This window comes from Lolium rigidum, chromosome 3 (genome assembly GCF_022539505.1).
Source record: "Lolium rigidum isolate FL_2022 chromosome 3, APGP_CSIRO_Lrig_0.1, whole genome shotgun sequence".
NCBI lineage: Eukaryota > Viridiplantae > Streptophyta > Magnoliopsida > Poales > Poaceae > Lolium > Lolium rigidum.
The window spans coordinates 45,962,471-45,980,115 of NC_061510.1; the positions used below are offsets into that span (position 1 = coordinate 45,962,471).

Here is a 17,645-nt window from a genome sequence, read left to right on the forward strand (position 1 = left end):
GGCGGCTGGAAGATGGCCGTGAACGGCATTGGCGTCGCGCCGCCGCCGAAGCCGGGGACGGACCAATGGAGGGATGGCATCAAGGCCCGGCGGGGTCAACTCACCGACGAGGAGCGGGCGGATCCGACATGGGCGGCCAACGACAATGACGACTGGTGGGCGACGTACTTTAAGGCCAAGTACGACGTCGAGATGTACAGCACCACCGGCCTCGTCGGCGGGCCCAACAGCTGGAACAAGGACGGCCGCGCCCTGTTCTGGGGCGTTCCGGGGCGCACCCTCGACAACGTCATCCGCAACGGCGCTCCAAGGTTGGAGACGCCGCCATCACCGCCACCGTCTCCTCGAGGAGGACCACCGCAATGGCAGCCGAGGAGGACCACATAATCGTCCTCCTCGAACTCTTCTTTCTCAGGACCGCCCGATCGACGCCGTCCTCGTCGTACTGCTCGGCGCCCTACAGCGTCCCCAAACGCGTGGTGAAGGAGGAGCCGGCGACGCCCGTCAACACGAGGCGTGGCGGCAGCGGCAGCCGGCGGCAGCAAGAGAGGCGTGGCGACGCCCTCCTCATCCCGAAGCCGGAGGTGAAGGAGGAGCCGGAGGAAGCGTCGCGAGCGGCGGCTGGCGGCGGAGTACGAGCGGCGGCAGCGGCTCATCGCCAGCAGCGACGACCCCGAGGACTGCTCAGGGTTGCGGGCGGCGTGCTTGGCGTCAATGAACGACAAGGACGTCTGGAGGGGCGACCTCGACATGGCGATCGCCATGTCCATCCGCGACTCCGGCAAGCCGCTGGTGGACCTCACCGACGACGGCGAGGCAGGACCAAGCGGCTTGGTGAAGGACGAGCCCGTCGACGAGCACGTCAAGTAGGAGGTCGTCACCGACGACATGCATAACTTCCACCAGTACTACGACGCCTCCGGCCGCCGTAAGTACTTCTAGATTAGATTTAGTTTAAATTTAGTCAAATTTCGTTCGAATCTATGTAATATATGCCAAGTTTAGACGAATCTAATCGAATCTCGTTTAAGTTTAAAATTTCCGAAATTTTATTTGGGGGACGCGACTGGGGAGCAACGTCCTCCAAACGCAGCACGAACGAAACACGTCCCCAAACGTTCAATCCGACGCGGTTTGGGGACACTTTGGGGAAGAGTGGAGATGCTCTTATCTAGCGACCGACGGCCAGCGCTTCCCTTATCAATTCAGGGTACAAGACTACAAGTGTTCCCAAAATTTGTGAGAGTTTCAAACCATCTTCAGAGTTTTCCTCAATTGTTCTGTACAGTACTAATCCACTAGCGTCTCGCGCACTGCCGTGCGCGCCGCCGCGCGCATTCTCAACTTTTACACTTGTAAAGAATCACCTCGCCCACTACCCGCATTCCGCACTCACCTCTACGCCGCGCCGTGCTGCAGAAGCGGCGGCGCCGCGGGGATCCCGGCCGCGCCGAGGGGCGACGACGCGAGGGGCGGCGCGCACGGGCTCTTCTGCCCCAACCTGGGCGGTCCGGCACCGCCGCGCGGGGACAGGCTGACCTGCTCCAGCGACCGGAACTGCAGCTCCGGCGGGTAGTCGCGAACGCACCCGATCCGGGGCCCCGCGCCCGTGGTCCACCGGAGCGACAGCTGCTGCCCGAGCTGGTACGATCTCTGCACCATCTTGGAGTTGATCCTGTGCATGATCTTCTCCTCCGCCACAGCCACAACCTCCTCGCCCTCGGCGCCGAGGCTCCTGAACAGGTTCTCCTTGCAGAAGTCCAGGCAGTCCCCGAACGCGCCGGCGTCCTGCTCCGCCGCGCCCTTTCCCAGCCGGTCCTTGCTCACGGTCAGCCTCGGCGGCCGCTTCCGCTGCAGCCGGGTGCCCGACGAGGATCTCTTCATCCCCGGCGAGCCAACGCCCGTCTCGCCGCCGCTGGTGGTAGGTGGCGTGGTCGGAGCGATTTTGACTTTCTTCTTCTTGTCGGCGCGAGGGGGCTGGGTGTCCTGCTGCTTCTCTGGCTTGCTGGTCTCCGGTGTTAGGTCTGGCTGGGTGAGGCTACCCCTCTGCCTGGGCCACTCGTCCTCCTCGCCTTCTGACGGGCTCAACTGTAGCATTTCCGGCAACAGAAAATTTGAATTGCATCAGACAAGTGTGCCAATATATCGCTGTTCTTCATCAGAGAAAGATTCAGATAGGTCTCCTCACCTTCACATTGGTGAGATCGACGTCCCTCTTCCTGAGATACTTCATGAACTCCCGGAAGTTCGCCTCCGTGGGCCTGTAGTGCCCGCTATGAGGCCAGACAGCCTGAAGATGAAGGGTGACTGAATCAGACAGGTGAGTTTGGAACTGTAAACATAAAACTGTGACATCAGTTGAAATATGCAGACCCAGTCACCTTTAGGATTCCCTCGGCCACGACTAGTCTCCCGGCGGCAGATGTGGCTCCACCGGCAAGGAAGCTGGAGTGCTGAAATGTGCCTTTGTTCTTCTGCAACAATGGCCTTATTTCATCAGTTGCAGGTAAATATCATGGGTTAGGTACTGGTGGAGTACTACTGACAAGCGGCAAATGCTACTATTCTATTACCGAGCCTATGTACAAATCTTTCGTCGTGCTCAACACAAAGATCCATTTTGCATCTTTTGGGCCGTCGGAGGTGTCGACAATCTTGCGGCTCAGCTTGTACATCATCTTCTTATTCTCGATTATTACCTCGTAGAACTCCCTCTCTTTCTGCATAAAGTAACAACGCCTTGTTCAGAGATGTAACATGCTGTCTCCTTTTGTTTGTATGTTTGTTTAAACGCTACTAACGTTTTCTAGTTTGAGATTTCAGATTGATTGGTCTACAGGTCGCAGCAACTTACTGGGCCAAGATACCTGATGCATTGCTGCAGCAGCTTCCATCTTGGGCAGTGGTTCTCAAGATTAACCTCCTTTCCTTCACCTATATCCAACCTACCACAAACAGACTTTCAGAAACCATGAGCTTGTATTTGTCGATCTCTGTTCACAGATAATGTATAGAGTTCAGCATGAACTGTACCAGTAGAAGAAAGGTTGTTGGCTGTCACAGCGAAGCCAGCTTTGGTAATAGTAGTGGAGGTTGTGGCCATACCGGTGTCGAGGGTCAATCTGCCCATGAAACACTAAGGAATTTAAGTTTGATGTGTGCAGTTCTATTGTCGGATAGCGTTTAAGGAAAGTGTTGGATAGTGTTTGAGTCATACTGCTTCTAGCCAGTGCTGAAGTGCGAGTTTCTGAGCCTTTTCATCCTTCGACAAACCTTTCCCTACCTGAAGATACAACAAGGAATGACCATCCATATGAGTTCACTATTCAGTTATCATATGCTATTGGTCTTTAAGAAAAACAAGACCGCAAGATTTAAGGCATAATGTGAGACATACCTTGGCAGCTCTTATTCTAGCACGAGACCATCTTGATAGGGCAGTCTCCGGCTTCTCTACCTCGAAGAATGACACTGAACTGCGCTTGAGCAATGCGAAATCTAGCACTTTCCACCTGCATTCGGGGTCACACATATCAGGCATCATTACACCAGTGACAGAAACAGCGCATGAAACTGTAACATACCACCGTTGTTCGACAAGAACAGCGCAATCAGCAAGCTGCCGTCTTGTCCTGAAGCTCTTGTATACCTTCTGCACCCTTAGTGCTGCATCCTGGTGCTGTGGGCTAACCATAGCGACCACCGGAGAATTTGGTGACAGGTAATCTGTGTTCCCATATTTTGGAATGCCATAACCGTGCTTATGGTTAGAACAGTCTCTCTCTGGTTTAGGACTCACCACGGATATTGTGGTTTCGACATGTAATGGGTGACACTCTTTTCTCCTAGCATTTAAGGACCCTTTTAACGTATGCTCCCTAGAGCTCACGGCATCGAGATATTCTGGTGACGATTCAGGGCTGTCGAGACTGCTGAGAATGTCCAAGCTGAAGGACCGGACAAATAGCCTATCCGAGTCCTCGTCATCCTCTGGAAGGTAGTCATCTGGTGGGTATGAGATCGACAGACCCATTTTTCTGATTAAATGTTAAATACGTGGCAGTTTCTTTGTTTGCCTTTGCCTTAGGTCTGTTCCTCCTCTGCCACTGGCAAGCCTTGCTTATTTTCTTTCAGATCTCTGCAGAAGCGGGTGCATTATGACTTATGAGTGCATCGCCCCACTATGTCAATAAAGGGAAGCAAAAGGACATCAGATGTGGGTTATTTGAATTAACAGATCTGTCTTAACAACATATTTCTTGAATTCATTTCCATTGTTCTCTATCCTATCAAAGCATACCAAACCTAGATTTTATGCAATAAATGTTTAATCTCTGGCTTATACTAAGATCATATATTCATAAGCGTTGTATATCATATTTTTATTATCTTTATAAGCAGATGCCAGACAATGTGGAACAAATGCAAACATCAAAAGTACTATATGCATATCTAGAAACGACGCATTTTGTTGCTTGTTTCTTGACAAGTGCACATTGTTCCAGCATAAACATTATACAACCAAGTGACCAAGAGGATCATGGAAAGGAAATTATGGAGCAAAAATCATATAACCGTCCACCATACCTCATTGCCTTCAAACATCTTGTACAATATCCACCCAGCAGAACCTCCTGACGAAAGGCATCTGAAGGCAGAATGGTAACAAAGAAGGAGCAACTTTTGCAGCGGATAACTAGAGCAGATTAAGGAGGGACCAGACATAATTGGTGAATGGGGTGATGGCCGCGGAGAATGTGCAGATGTCCAAAATACGGAGGTTGTCTGTTTGAGGTCTACAGCCTATAAATAACAAGGCAAGGTTTGAGGTGCAAAAATATTTTTGTGAAAAGTAATAATTAAATTAAATAGCTATCCCATGCCGTATTTTATGTAGTTAAAAATGCACATGTTTCCTTCACAAAGAACACTTCGTTTGTGATTGAAAATGTACATGCTTAGAATTGGTTATTTCTAAACCACGGTTTAGGTGCGATATATAGCTGCATGTGTGACAACGTAGTTGTGGGGAAGAGTAGTTTACAAGGACTGAAGCAAAACTTTTTTCGTGAAAAGATATACTTGGGGAGTTATTTTTTGAAAGTGTTAGGATAGCTCTTTTATAAAAAAAAACTTGTGAGTTATCACAAATTCATAGGGGTACCTGTATTCCTAAGAGGGCCAAATAGAAGCAAGACGTCAAGGTCATAGTCGTAGAAGGAGCGGCCCACGGAAATAGAGGCAGGCCCAAAGTCTACCTCCACACTTTTGCCATATCTCCCGTACACACCCAGCTTCCTATCCCCGTTGTTGTGTGTCGTCGGCTGGCGGTCGCTCTGCCCTTCGCCGCATTTTTAGGACATTTTTGGTGGAGAGGGAGAAGGTGAGCTCATCAACGCTTTTGAGGCTCACGACTCCTATTTTGGGAACGGTGATCCTCCGGTATCCGCGAAAGCCATTCGATATTTTGAGCCAAGCCCGTTGCCCGGTAGCTCATATGAAATAGAATGAAGAAATAGACAAAAAAGGGGTTTCCTATTCGACGCTTGACACGAAGGCCAACGCGTTGACTCAAGGACGGTCCTGCGTGGGCTGGCCTAATTCCATCGCATCATATCCTACTTCTTTTCGCCAGGCCCGTGTCTTCTTCTATTCGATTTATATAATTTTGTATGAAAATTTCAAACTTTACATATTTGAAAAAAGCTCACATTAAAAAAATAGATTTGAAAGTTTTAAAATCGTTCTAATTTGAAAATGGTCAAATTTATAGAAAGTTCGGATTTGGAAAAGGTTGAGATTTTTAAAAATTTCAAATTTGAAAAAAGTTCAAAATTTGAAAAAAGAAACTCAGATTTTCAAAAATGTTCAGACTTGAAAATAAGAATATTAAAAAAAGTAAAAAAAAATATTAAAAAAATCAAATATTGAACAAGAAAAACGGGAAAAAGAAATAAAAAGAGAAAGACAAGAGATAACCGGAAAAACTAGAGAAACGCGGCTAAAAACTAGGAAAACCAAGAAAAACCAAATCAAAAGGATCAAGAACCTTCCCAAAACCAGAAAAACTTCACCTCGAGCATCAAATAGAATTCACCAAAAAAATGTGTCCATGTTTCCTCAATCCTCTCTCCCTCTTTGGGCTTCTCGGCAAACTCGGAATCTCTGGAGCTTGGGGTAGTGGTGGCCCTATACCCCGCTCACCTGTGCGCCTATGTTGGGCTGGCCCAGCTGCCTGGGAACTGATTCCTCCAACAGTTTTTCTTTTTCCTACTTCCTCTGTTCCTAAATATAAGTCATATAGTTTCTGCCACGGAAATTAAGGAAAACAAGTTTAGAAAAAATTAAACCATGTTTGGCTGGAATTAACCCTAGGTAATTGACATGAGGTAATAGAGGACTTTGCATAAGCTAAGGAAACCTAATTAAATCTGTAAAATATTGTCCATACTAGTGGGGCAACGCAATAAACCTTATATTCTAGATTTTTTTTTTCTCAAAAAACTATATGGCTTATATCTAGGAACAGAGGGAGTATTAATTTTATTTTTATTGAAAAAATTTCAGATTTGAAACCTTTCAGATTTTCAAAATGCATATCTTAAAACATTTGGATTAAAAAATGTTCAAATTTGACAATTCGTCATATTTTAAAATTGTTTAAATTCGAAAATTTGTTCAAATTTGAAAACTATTCAAATTTTAAAAATATTCAAAGTTAAAAAAAGTTAAAATTTAAAAAATATTTAGATTTTAAAAATGTTCATGTAATTATTTTTTCCAAATTTTCAATCAAAAGAGTAAATAAAGTAGACAAAAAATAAAAAAAAAATCTCGCGAAACCAAGCTAAGAACCGAAGAAAAGCAACTAAAACGTGAGAACGAGTCCCAAAACTAGAAAAGACAAACACCGCGTTAAATGGGTCGCGGCCCTAGCGGGCACCCCGTGCGTGCGGGGCGTATTCGCACACGCTCGCGCGCGTTAAAGAGGGTTCACCTCAGGGTTGTGCTGTTGTGGACGATAGGTCCTATTCCCCGCTCTTAGCCGGAGCGCGAGGGAGACGTCGTGAAGTGGCTAACTACCGGGCCAGGCCCATGTTTGCCTCACAAATGTCTTCTCCACTTTTTTTTTTGCTTCTTGCCTTTTTTGTTTATTATTTTACTTTTTCTAATCAAATTCAAAATTTTGAATAAATCCAAAATTTAACAAAAAGTAAAAATTTTAAAAATATTTAATTTGGAGAAGTTCAAATCTGCAAAATGTTCAAACCAAAAATTTCAAATTTGAAAATTGTTCAAATTATTCAAATTGTTCAAAATAAAAAATAATTCATATTCATATAAATTTTAAATTCAGAAAAATTTAAACTAGAGAAAATAAAATTCAAAAAGATAAAAAAATATTTTTTTTAGAAAATACGACCGGTAAAACCAGAAACCAAAGGGGGAAAATGCGCTGAACCATGAAAACCGGAAGGAAAAAAGAACAGCTGAAACAAAAAAAAAAAAGGCCAGGCCTGACTGGCGCCCGCAGCGGGCGGTGAATAGGATTCACCGTTGTGGAGCTAGGTAGTCATATCGGGGTTTAGCCCACCGCAAACATACATAAGCCCAGCCAATAAATGTCGGCCCAGTCGTTGCCATTTTTTGGTTAAGAACACAAAGCCACCAGAGACGAATATGACAAAGAAACGCTGCATCGTCAGTGTCGGGACATTCTCTTCCTCACACCCCCAAAAATTGAACTTTTCATTATTAAATAGTTTGAAGCATGCGCACGTACTGAAAGGTAAGGTTGCATTGTCAGCGTCGGGACAGAGCCTCACGAACTTTACATTCTTAATACTCCCCAAACATGAACTTTCCATTCCATTCCATTCTTAATTACTCTGAAGCAAATGCACGTACTGAAAAATAGGCTCATCTAGACCCAACCAAACAGCACTCGAGTTGCATGAAAAGGACATCACGCCATCCTCCATTTTCAGTTATCATGACGAGCTCGAACTCGGCCGGAATCGTTGCTTAGTGCCCCCATCCTAGGATCAGAGTACTACGCTATGCCGACTGCAATTTTGTTATGTGAAAACGATGCTAACCAAATCTAGCCAGGCATAGCAAGCTGCTGGACTATGTTTATGTGGCATCGTCTCGGACAGTAACATCGGAGCTGAAAGCGTCGACTGCTGGTTCCACTGCACTGAACTTGCTTGCGAGCCAATGCAAGTAGCTGGCGGCGTCCCTGTCAGTCCACCCTTCCAGGGTAAGTTTGGATGTTACCGACCATAGGCTCCTCGGATCTTGCAGTAGATGTAAGCGATTCGGCTTCTTCTTTTACATTTCTCACAGGCTTAAGACAGGCGTAAAAGCAATCGCTCTATCTCTTCTACTCCGTACATTTTGCAATCAACCCGTGCACTGCAAAGTTTTGTTGATGAACAATGGACAGACACCGGATTTGGGGGTTACCAGATTGAATTCGAATGATTGCTGGGACAGCAACTAATTAAGGCCGCAATAAGTCGAGAACGCGACCAGCCGACCATTGTATAACGGACTCATTGCTGGAATTCAGATGTGATTGCGAATTCAGAGCAGAACAGGGGAAAAGCGTGGCAGGAGTATGACTCATCGGTGAGGTACAAACAGACACACAGGGTCGACCATTAAACACCGTAGTTCCTGATGTCGGAAAGCTCCTGGAGATCATGGTACCTGGACAAACAAAAAGGAAACACATCCTTGGGATAATATTTACGCTGCGTTTCAGTCACACGTCTCGATCCTGCATGGAAACCTTGAAGCATAAGACGGAGCTAGTCCACGGCCATGCTGGATTGGGTTGGATTGATTCCGCGTGCAGAAACGGACAGAGATCAATGCTGAACCAACAGCGCGATCTTCAAGTTGAAGTATCGGATGGATGGCGAGGTTTCGTTCAGGAGGTTGTCAGGTCGCCCTCGTTTACTCGATTGTAAGAGCATCTCCACTCGTCCCCCCGACGAGGCCCCGGCGACGTTTTTCCATCCGGACGGCGAAGTCGGCCCGGTCGCGCCCCGGTTCCTCGTTTTCGTCCGGATTTGGCCCTTAATCCATCCGGCGAGCCCACGCCAATCCCGGCCCCCGGGGCGCGCTCGGGGACTCGGACGAAACGAGCGCGCGAAACGGCGTGTGGACCCGCGTAGTCGGCGACCGGAAAACCAAATCCTGTGATTTTCCCTCCAATTTGCTTGCATTTCCTCATTCCCTCCAATTTGCTTGCATATCCCCATTCTCTCCCGCCGAAATCCCCCAATCTCCTCGTCTTCCGGCTCCGGTTCCTGGCGGCGTCTTCTCGTCCACCACCACTCTCCTCCTCGTCTTCTCGTCCACCACAATGCCGCCGAAGGCGCCGGCGAGAAGATGCGGAAGAAGAAGACGAAGCCGCCGGGCATGTCGAACGCCGAGTGGGCGGCGGACGAGAAACGGCGCGACGTGGAAACAAGCGCCATGGCGGAGAGGGTGAAAAGAGCCGCCGCCAAGAGGTCGGCGGAGGCGGCCCAAGACGAACACTTGAGGTTAATCGGCATGGCCTATAGCGGCGGCGTGTTCCCGGCCAATGGCCGACGCAAGGTACAACAAGTTCCCCGTCCTCCTTCTCGCCTTCGCTGTACTCGCCGTCGCCGACCGCCGTGTTCCAAGAGGGCGCCTACGTCCAACCGTCCAAGCCCACACCGTCGCCGACCGAGCTTGACGTCGGCGTCGGCGTCGGCCTGTTCGAGGGCACCTCGCCGGCCTGCGACGAGGGCCGCTCGCGTTCGGTGCGATGGCGGCGCCGAACGATGAGGAGATCCACGAGATGATCACCTCCGGCTCCGCCGCCGCCGCTGCGAGCCCGGGGTTCTTCATGACCGCCGCCGCTGCGTGCCGGGGTTCTTCACGCAAGAGGAGACGAGGGCGACGGCAGGCTGTGGCGGCGCGCAACGAGCATCGGGAGGATGTTGCCGACGGAAGCCAAGCCGTCGAAGAAGAAGGCGAGGAAGAAGAAGAGCCAACTGAAGCCGGCGCCAACCTGTCGAAGGGGAAGAAGAAGAGGAAGAAGGACTCGCCACCTGCCGAACCGCGTATCAAATGGACGCCGAAGGAAGAGGAGTGCCTCGCCGAAGCTTGGATGACCGTGTCCACGAACGGCATAATCGGGGCCAATCAGTCGTTCGACACATACCGGTTTCGAGTGAGGCGGGCGTACGAGGAACGCAAGCTCGTCGATCCCTACTTCAACAAGACGAACATGAACGTGTACCGGGGAGACAAGGCAATGGCCACCCATTGGGGGATCATGCAGACGGCGTGCAGCAAATGGCACGGCGTACAGGAGGAGATCGACAAACGGCCGATCAGCGGCCACGACATGGAGCAAAGGGTATGATCCGCCGGCCCTACACCACCGAGGTACATCGTCGTTAGCTGACCCGTATCGCCGTGCTCTTTTTTCCGCAGCTGCGCCGAGCTTTGGACATGTACACGGACGACACCGGCCTGCAGTTCAAGTTCCTCAACGTCTACGCCCGCCTCGAGAAGTGCGAGAAGTGGAAGGAAGTTCGCACGTCCCTCTCGAAAAGCAAGACCGAGCAGTACAACCCCGACGCTCCGCCGGCTTGCGCGGCGGAAGGGCGCCCGAGCTCGGCCGGAAGAAGCGAGAAAGAGCTCAAAAGGACGGACAATCCCGCCGACAGGATGCGGGCGTCGATCGACAAGTGCTGGGCCGACTTGAGATCGCACGCCGACGGGAGGAACGACAAGTTCGACGGCAGGTGGCGGGAGATGCTCGCCAACCAAGGCGCCCGGATCGCCTCGCCGAAGACGACGGTGGCGGCGAAGAAGAGGAACACGGACTTGGCGTTCCTCATGGGCGGCGGCGACATGGAAATGATGGACGAGGAGACGAGGAATTGGTACCGGGGCCACCGCAACGACATCCTCCGAGCCACTACGTCGTCTCCGCCGGCTCCTACCTCGTCTACCTCACCATCTACCTCGTCGACTCGCGGCTGCTTCGACGTCCACCGCCGCCGCTGCTTCATCGTCGCCCGCCGCAGCCGCTTCGGCGTGTGAGGAAACTGGTCCGTCGGACACCGCCGTGCCGGCCGGGACTGCCGACGAGCCTGTCTCCGTGTAATTTCCCTCCGATCGCCGATCTGTGGCTGATCCTTTTGCTCCTTTTGCCGATCAACTGCCCGTACTTGTAGCGCGGGACGGCGCCGAACTCCGGGTGGACGACTGGAAATATGGTACTCCCCACGACTTAATTTCGTCCAATCCGGCGGTAGTTTCGTCCGGATTTGGGCGTGGGGAGCGCCAACGAGTGGGGATGCTCTAACCATGGGCGCACGGGCGCACGAGCACCGTGGTGGCCGGAAGAGTTGCTGGGTCGCGTTCGTCCGTGTCCGCTCACCCGTCGCGCGACAGACACAAACCGGATTTCCATCAATATGTTCACCAGAAATTAACAAACAAACAGCAACACAATGTTCCTGGACAGACAGATCAGAGGAGCCCCTCGGTGCACTAAGAGCATCTCTAAAAAAGGATGTAAAACACGGCATCTAAAATTAGTGGCCTAAACATAATAAGGCACCAAAAACTAGAATATAGGGCACCAAAGTAGTTTTTTGCTCTTCAAGATGGTGCATTTTAGGGCACGTCGTACTCGATGGCTCCCATCGCGAAATGCGATCCGCAGGCCGTAGGGGAAGCCACTCCAAGCGCTGCATCGACAACGTTCTTCCAACATCCATGGTGGAAGCCTTCAAGGTGATTCATGTTGGAGCTTCTCATATGCTCACTGCCAAGGGGGTTGTCCCTAGTAGCGGGAAGATGATCGGCAATGGAGTCCGCTGTAGGTGGAGTGGACCAAGGACTAGATTGCTTTTCTTTTCTGTTTCTATGGTCCTTTATGTAAAACTTCATGACTGCTTTTTTACTTTCAATCTTCTAGGGTCGTCATTTGTACCCACCGCTTATGAATTAATGCAACAATCGGGGCCTTTCTAGACCCATCCATGTTTAAAATTAATTATTTTTTATCGCATGAACCCCATTATCCATCATATAACCGTATCGTAGGCAAGGCAGCAATCACACTAATAGGCTTGATCGATCAGCGGTGGTAGCAATGAAGGGCGAGATCGATTGCCTGGACAAATTTAGAGCTCCCGAGGGCAGCCCCTAGGCGGAATGGCCATGGAGAAACGACCCAAAAAGGCATGTTGTGGATGTTTCTCGAGTCGTATACGGAGAAATGTAGAGGCCTAGTTGATTGGTTGCCTCTAGTTTTCATTTTTGGCTAAGCATAGACAAACTACTGTTGTTTGGTTCCCAACAAACCTGCCACAGGGGCATCCACAGTGCAATGTGCTCACCACTTTTTTAAATAGTGAGTTTACCATAGACATTCAGAATAGCAACATAACTGAAATATGCACTAACAACATAATCAAGAACTAACATGGTACTTAAGCAGGGGCGGAGACAGGGGGGGCGAGCAGGGGCTAGACCCCCCCCAATGGTTGGCCCCCCTCAACATTTTGCAGCAGGCTGTACATGGCATGCGCTAATGGCTAGAGAAGATACGTGCTTAATTAGGCTATATTTAACAGATATTTAGCGACGTGAGCCCAATAGCCCATCTTCCTGGACCTGTCTTTGGGCGGCCTAACGTACGCAATCGATCAATCAATTGATCGCAAAACAAATACGCTCAGAAGAAATTGATCGCAGCGAACCCTAAGGGCGTTCTTCCTGCCGCTGCCGCCGGCGCCGCTCCGCATCCAAGGGCGCTAGGAGACCTGACCTCGATACGGCCGCGGTGCGCCACTCCGGCGCTCCGTCCTCCCGTCTGCGGTAGAGTGTGTGCGCCATCGTTGCATCGAAGCTATGCCTGCCGGCTCGCCGATCACGGTAAGCAGCTATTAGATACTCCTTAGTTAGTAATTTTCCTTTATGAATTACAATCCATCTGTCTTGGTAATTAGAACACTTAATTTTAGACTAATTTGTTAACTAGATACTTTTCTTTTGATTTTATTATGTCTCAAAGCGGAAGAGAAGGGCAGTTTCTCTTTTTACAAGCCAAATGCTTGAAGCTCCAAACGTTTCAAGCGCCTAAGATTATCAATTGTTTGCATAGATTATTTGTTTGCCTGATTGTGGACATGTGGTAGTCATAAACTCATAATGCTAAATTTAAGCCAAAAATGCTTACAAAACATAAATGTTTCAACTTTTATTTTTATTGCCAAACATATTTTGTCATGCTTCGACATGAATGCTATATTGTACGTGTAACCTTTTTGGTGATTGTCGCCTTCTCCGCACCCCCTATGTCGAAATCCTGGCTCCGCCCCTGTACTTAAGTCTAGCATCATGTGAATCTAAGGATGGAAATTTTACCCGTGAGTACCGTACCAGCATGGAAAGATATGGATACACTTTTATAGCCATGGCTAGTACCCATACCCTACCCGTTAAGGCATGGATAGGGCACGAGTATAGCTTTGTACCCGCGGAATACCCATATCTTACCCGTTTATTGTCAATTTGTCATGTGACCCGTCTACTCTTTTGAATTATGAGTTAGAATATGAGATTGTTATTTCTATATTTGGATACTTGTTATGTACTCAACTTGACATAATTCAACTTTTTAATCAAACTTGCTATCGATAAATGTAAAATTATGAATAATCGTGTGTACTATTTAACCTATTCGCCGGGTACCCAATGGGTACGGGTATCCGTCGGGTATGGGTATGGGTAAAGTGTTATACCTGTGGGTACGAACATGGGTAGAAGCTTGTAACCACCGACTATACAGGTATGAGTATGGTATTGCTCTACCCTACCCATTACCATCGCTCATCCCATGCAACCTGACTACTAAGTACTACGTAAGGGGTACACTTCTCTGGCAAAAAACAAGGGTTCAAATGATCTCCCAGCAAACAAACCACACTTGCAACGACATCAACAATAAATAATTAAAGACATGTCGAGAATATCAAATGCCATGGTGTCTACAAAAGAACACCGCCTTGCGGGAGTTGTTGTTCGTGAACAGCATTATCTTGAAGGCATCGCTCATCCGCTTGAAGACGGCGATGTCTTTTTCACGCAGGGATGTCTTCCTGACAAACTTCTTCCACCCTCTCATGTAGTACAGGTTGCCACCGTACCACTCCATATGTATGTCAATCTACATAGAAGCCTACAGATGTGTACGCTTCAATCGACTACTCAAAGCTCCAACGAAGTAGAGCAACATTGCACGGATCTACGGAAACCCTAAAAACCTAACCGCTCGAATATATTTTGATTACTTAAAGCAAGATGGAGAGCCAAAGGGGGTCCCGCTGGTGTAGGTGTCTCCGACGATGGACTTGATGGTGCAGGAGCGCGAGGTGTCGAAGCAATGGTCCGTCTGGATGCCATGGCGGGTGCGGGAGGTCCGTGTAATATCCAAGGTATTGGGGTTACAAAAATAGAGGAACACAGATGTGTGCATTGCATTCATGCATTGAAAATCAGGGAAAATTTCGCGCTTTTATTTAAAACACAAAGAGATCAAGGTTTCACTTGTGTTGATGGGAATTGACTAAGGTCATCGACACAAGTGCGATAAATTTCGACATGACCTTTGTTGACTTATTATGTTTTCGAGGGAAATTGTTTGAATTCAAATTCAAATATGAGTAACATGAATTCAAATAAAACTTGAATGGGAAATTGAACTAAAGTTTGAATTCCAAACAAATATATATTTATAACACTATATGAGTGATCAAACACAATTGAGAATCCATACGAGAGAAGTCATTTGGACTTTATTACAGTATAATAAACAACCAATCATTTATAATTCTCATAAAGAGAAATAAACTTACAAATGAAATTGAAATAGAACAAGTCAAGCAATTCACATTATAAAACATTGTTACAATAGAGCTCAATAAGAAACCTTGAGCTTTATTAATAAAAACACACATTTACATTGTCCTTACAATATTCAATATGTATTACAATAATAACTAAGTAAATAAATGCAAAATACAATTACAAGAATAAGAAAAGTAAAACAGATCTTAAACTAAATTCTTGAAGGTTGTGATCTTCAACATGTCTTGTTTAAGTGCTCACCTGCAAAACAAACAAAGAAGAATAGATAGAATGGTAAAGCCAAGTGGCAAGGTTAGAATAAGATGAAAAGTATAGATATTTTGGTGGCCGAGCTGATCCTCAAGGGGAGATGCACCCGGTCACATACACCAACCAAGCAAGCTAGCAGCACACACATAGGCTTGCATGGATGTGCTGTCGGCTGGGCAAACCAGCGAGCAGTCATATAAAAAGCCTCGCCTACGGCCCAAACACTCTGTCTAAACACCACATTCCTCCCCACACACATCAACCAACCCGGGAACCACCAAGAACACTCTCTGTTCTTCATCCATCCGAATATTAGATAATCCACAAGAAAATCAACTTTAGTTCAACAGCCAAAACCACAAATCCTTCCCAGTGCAACCATTTAGGAGATCAAGTATCAAGATCACAACCAAAATTGCAAGGAGAACCATGGTGACAATAAGAACCCGGGAGGAGCGAGGCACAACCCATGGAGGAGGTGGAAGCCAAGATCAACAACAAAGCCGGATCAACATCAAGCAAGATAAAGCTACTCTCCAACAAGCAGGTTGTTAGGCAACAAATTAAGCATAGCATCTCGTTCTTAGTTTTGCATGAGCACATCAATAAGGGGGAAAAAGGAAATAATACACGTGACAACCAATCCAACTACCCTTCCACCGAGATTCTATCTAGGAGGATTGGAGGGATTATTGTTTTCTCTCGGTCTTGAATAGAAGTGCTATTCAAATTCATCACAGAGAACTTAAGGCACAAGCAGTATCTGTTCTTATCAAATAAATTGTGCCTCAGCCTTTGCATCATAGGCAGGGCCAAAGAATCAAGCCATATATGTTCTTACCAGCTTAAGTATAAGCAAGCCATCAACATAACCACAAGATCTGATCATGTATGCACATGATCCAGTAGCAGTCCCATCAATCAGAGGCTATAAGCATACAAGCTAACACAGCAAGCCATCAAGTAAATTGCCCAACTGATACGTCTCCGACGTATCGATAATTTCTTATGTTCTATGCCATATTATTGATGATACCTACATGTTTTATGCACACTTTATGTCATATTCGTGCATTTTCTGGAACTAACCTATTAACAAGATGCCGAAGTGCCGCGTTCATGTTTTCTCGCTGTTTTTGGTTTCGAAATCCTAGTAACGAAATATTCTCGGAATTGGACGAAACGAAGACCCGTGGGGCCTATTTCGCCACGAACCTTCCGGAAGACCGAAGAGCATACGAAGTGGGGCCACGAGGTGGCCAAACCACATGGCGGCGCGGCCAAGGGGGCCCGCGCCGCCCTGTGGTGTGGGCCCCTCGTCCGCCCCCGACTCGCCCTTCCGCCTACTTAAAGCCTCCGTCGCGATACCCCCGAGGCGAAAAACCACGATACGGAAAACCTTACCGAGACGCCGCCGCCGCCGATCCCATCTCGGGGGATTCTGGAGATCTCCTCCGGCACCTCGCCGAGAGGGGATTCATCTCCCGGAGGACTCTACACCGCCATGGTCGCCTCCGGAGTGATGAGTGAGTATTTCACCCCTGGACTATGGGTCCATAGCAGTAGCTAGATGGTTGTCTTCTCCTCATTGTGCTTCATTGTTGGATCTTGTGAGCTGCCTAACATGATCAAGATCATCTATCCGTAATACTCTATGTTGTGTTTGTCGGGATCCGATGGATAGAGAATACCATGTTATGTTAATTATCAAGTTATTGCATATGTGTTGTTTATGATCTTGCATGCTCTCCGTTACTAGTAGAGGCTCGGCCAAGTTTTTGCTTTTAACTCCAAGAGGGAGTATTTATGCTCGATAGTGGGTTCATGCCTGCATTGACACTGGACAAGTGATGTAAAGTTCTAAGGTTGTGCTGTGTTGTTGCCACTAGGGATAAAACATTGGCGCTATGTCCGAGGATGTAGTTGTTGATTACATTACGCACCATACTTAATGCAATTGTCGTTGCTTTGCAACTTAATACTGGAAGGGGTTCGGATGATAACCTGAAGGTGGACTTTTTAGGCATAGATGCAGTTGGATGGCGGTCTATGTACTTTGTCGTAATTCCCAATTAAATCTCACTATACTTATCGTGACATGTATGTGCATTGTTATGCCCTCTCTATTTGTCAATTGCCCGACTGTAATTTGTTCACCCAACATGCTTTTATCTTATGGGAGAGACACCTCTAGTGAACTGTGGACCCCGGTCCATTCTTTTAATACTGAAATACAAATCTGCTGCAATACTTGTTTTTACTGTTTTCTTGCAAACAATCATCTTCCACACAATTCGGTTAATCCTTTGTTACAGCAAGCCGGTGAGATTGACAACCTCACTGTTTCGTTGGGGCAAAGTACTTTGGTTGTGTTGTGCAGGTTCCACGTTGGCGCCGGAATCTCTGGTGTTGCGCCGCACTACATCCCGCCGCCATCAACCTTCAAACGTGCTTCTTGGCTC

At 47.8% G+C, this 17,645-nt stretch overlaps 1 protein-coding gene across 1 annotated transcript; it reads right to left on the reverse strand.

Moving 5' to 3' along the window:
• Positions 1–1,398: 1,398 nt before the first annotated feature.
• On the reverse strand, positions 1,399–4,033 carry LOC124695905 (IQ domain-containing protein IQM2-like). Its single transcript, XM_047228710.1, has 9 exons — positions 3,585–4,033; positions 3,398–3,512; positions 3,218–3,283; positions 3,034–3,122; positions 2,855–2,945; positions 2,574–2,720; positions 2,382–2,474; positions 2,189–2,290; positions 1,399–2,088 (listed from the first exon to the last, which is right to left on the reverse strand). Exons 1-9 carry the CDS (start codon positions 4,031–4,033, stop codon positions 1,399–1,401), a joined length of 1,842 nt encoding a protein of 613 aa, XP_047084666.1.
• Positions 4,034–17,645: the final 13,612 nt, after the last annotated feature.

Coding starts and splice junctions, on each gene's coding strand:
- LOC124695905 (XM_047228710.1), bottom strand. CDS start 4,033: ATGGGTCTGTCGATCTCATACCCACCAGATGACTACCTTCCAGAGGAT. Junction 3,284..3,397: donor CTAGAATAAGAGCTGCCAAG/GTATGTCTCACA, acceptor TTGTATCTTCAG/GTAGGGAAAGGTTTGTCGAA. Junction 2,475..2,573: donor AAGATTTGTACATAGGCTCG/GTAATAGAATAG, acceptor CCATTGTTGCAG/AAGAACAAAGGCACATTTCA.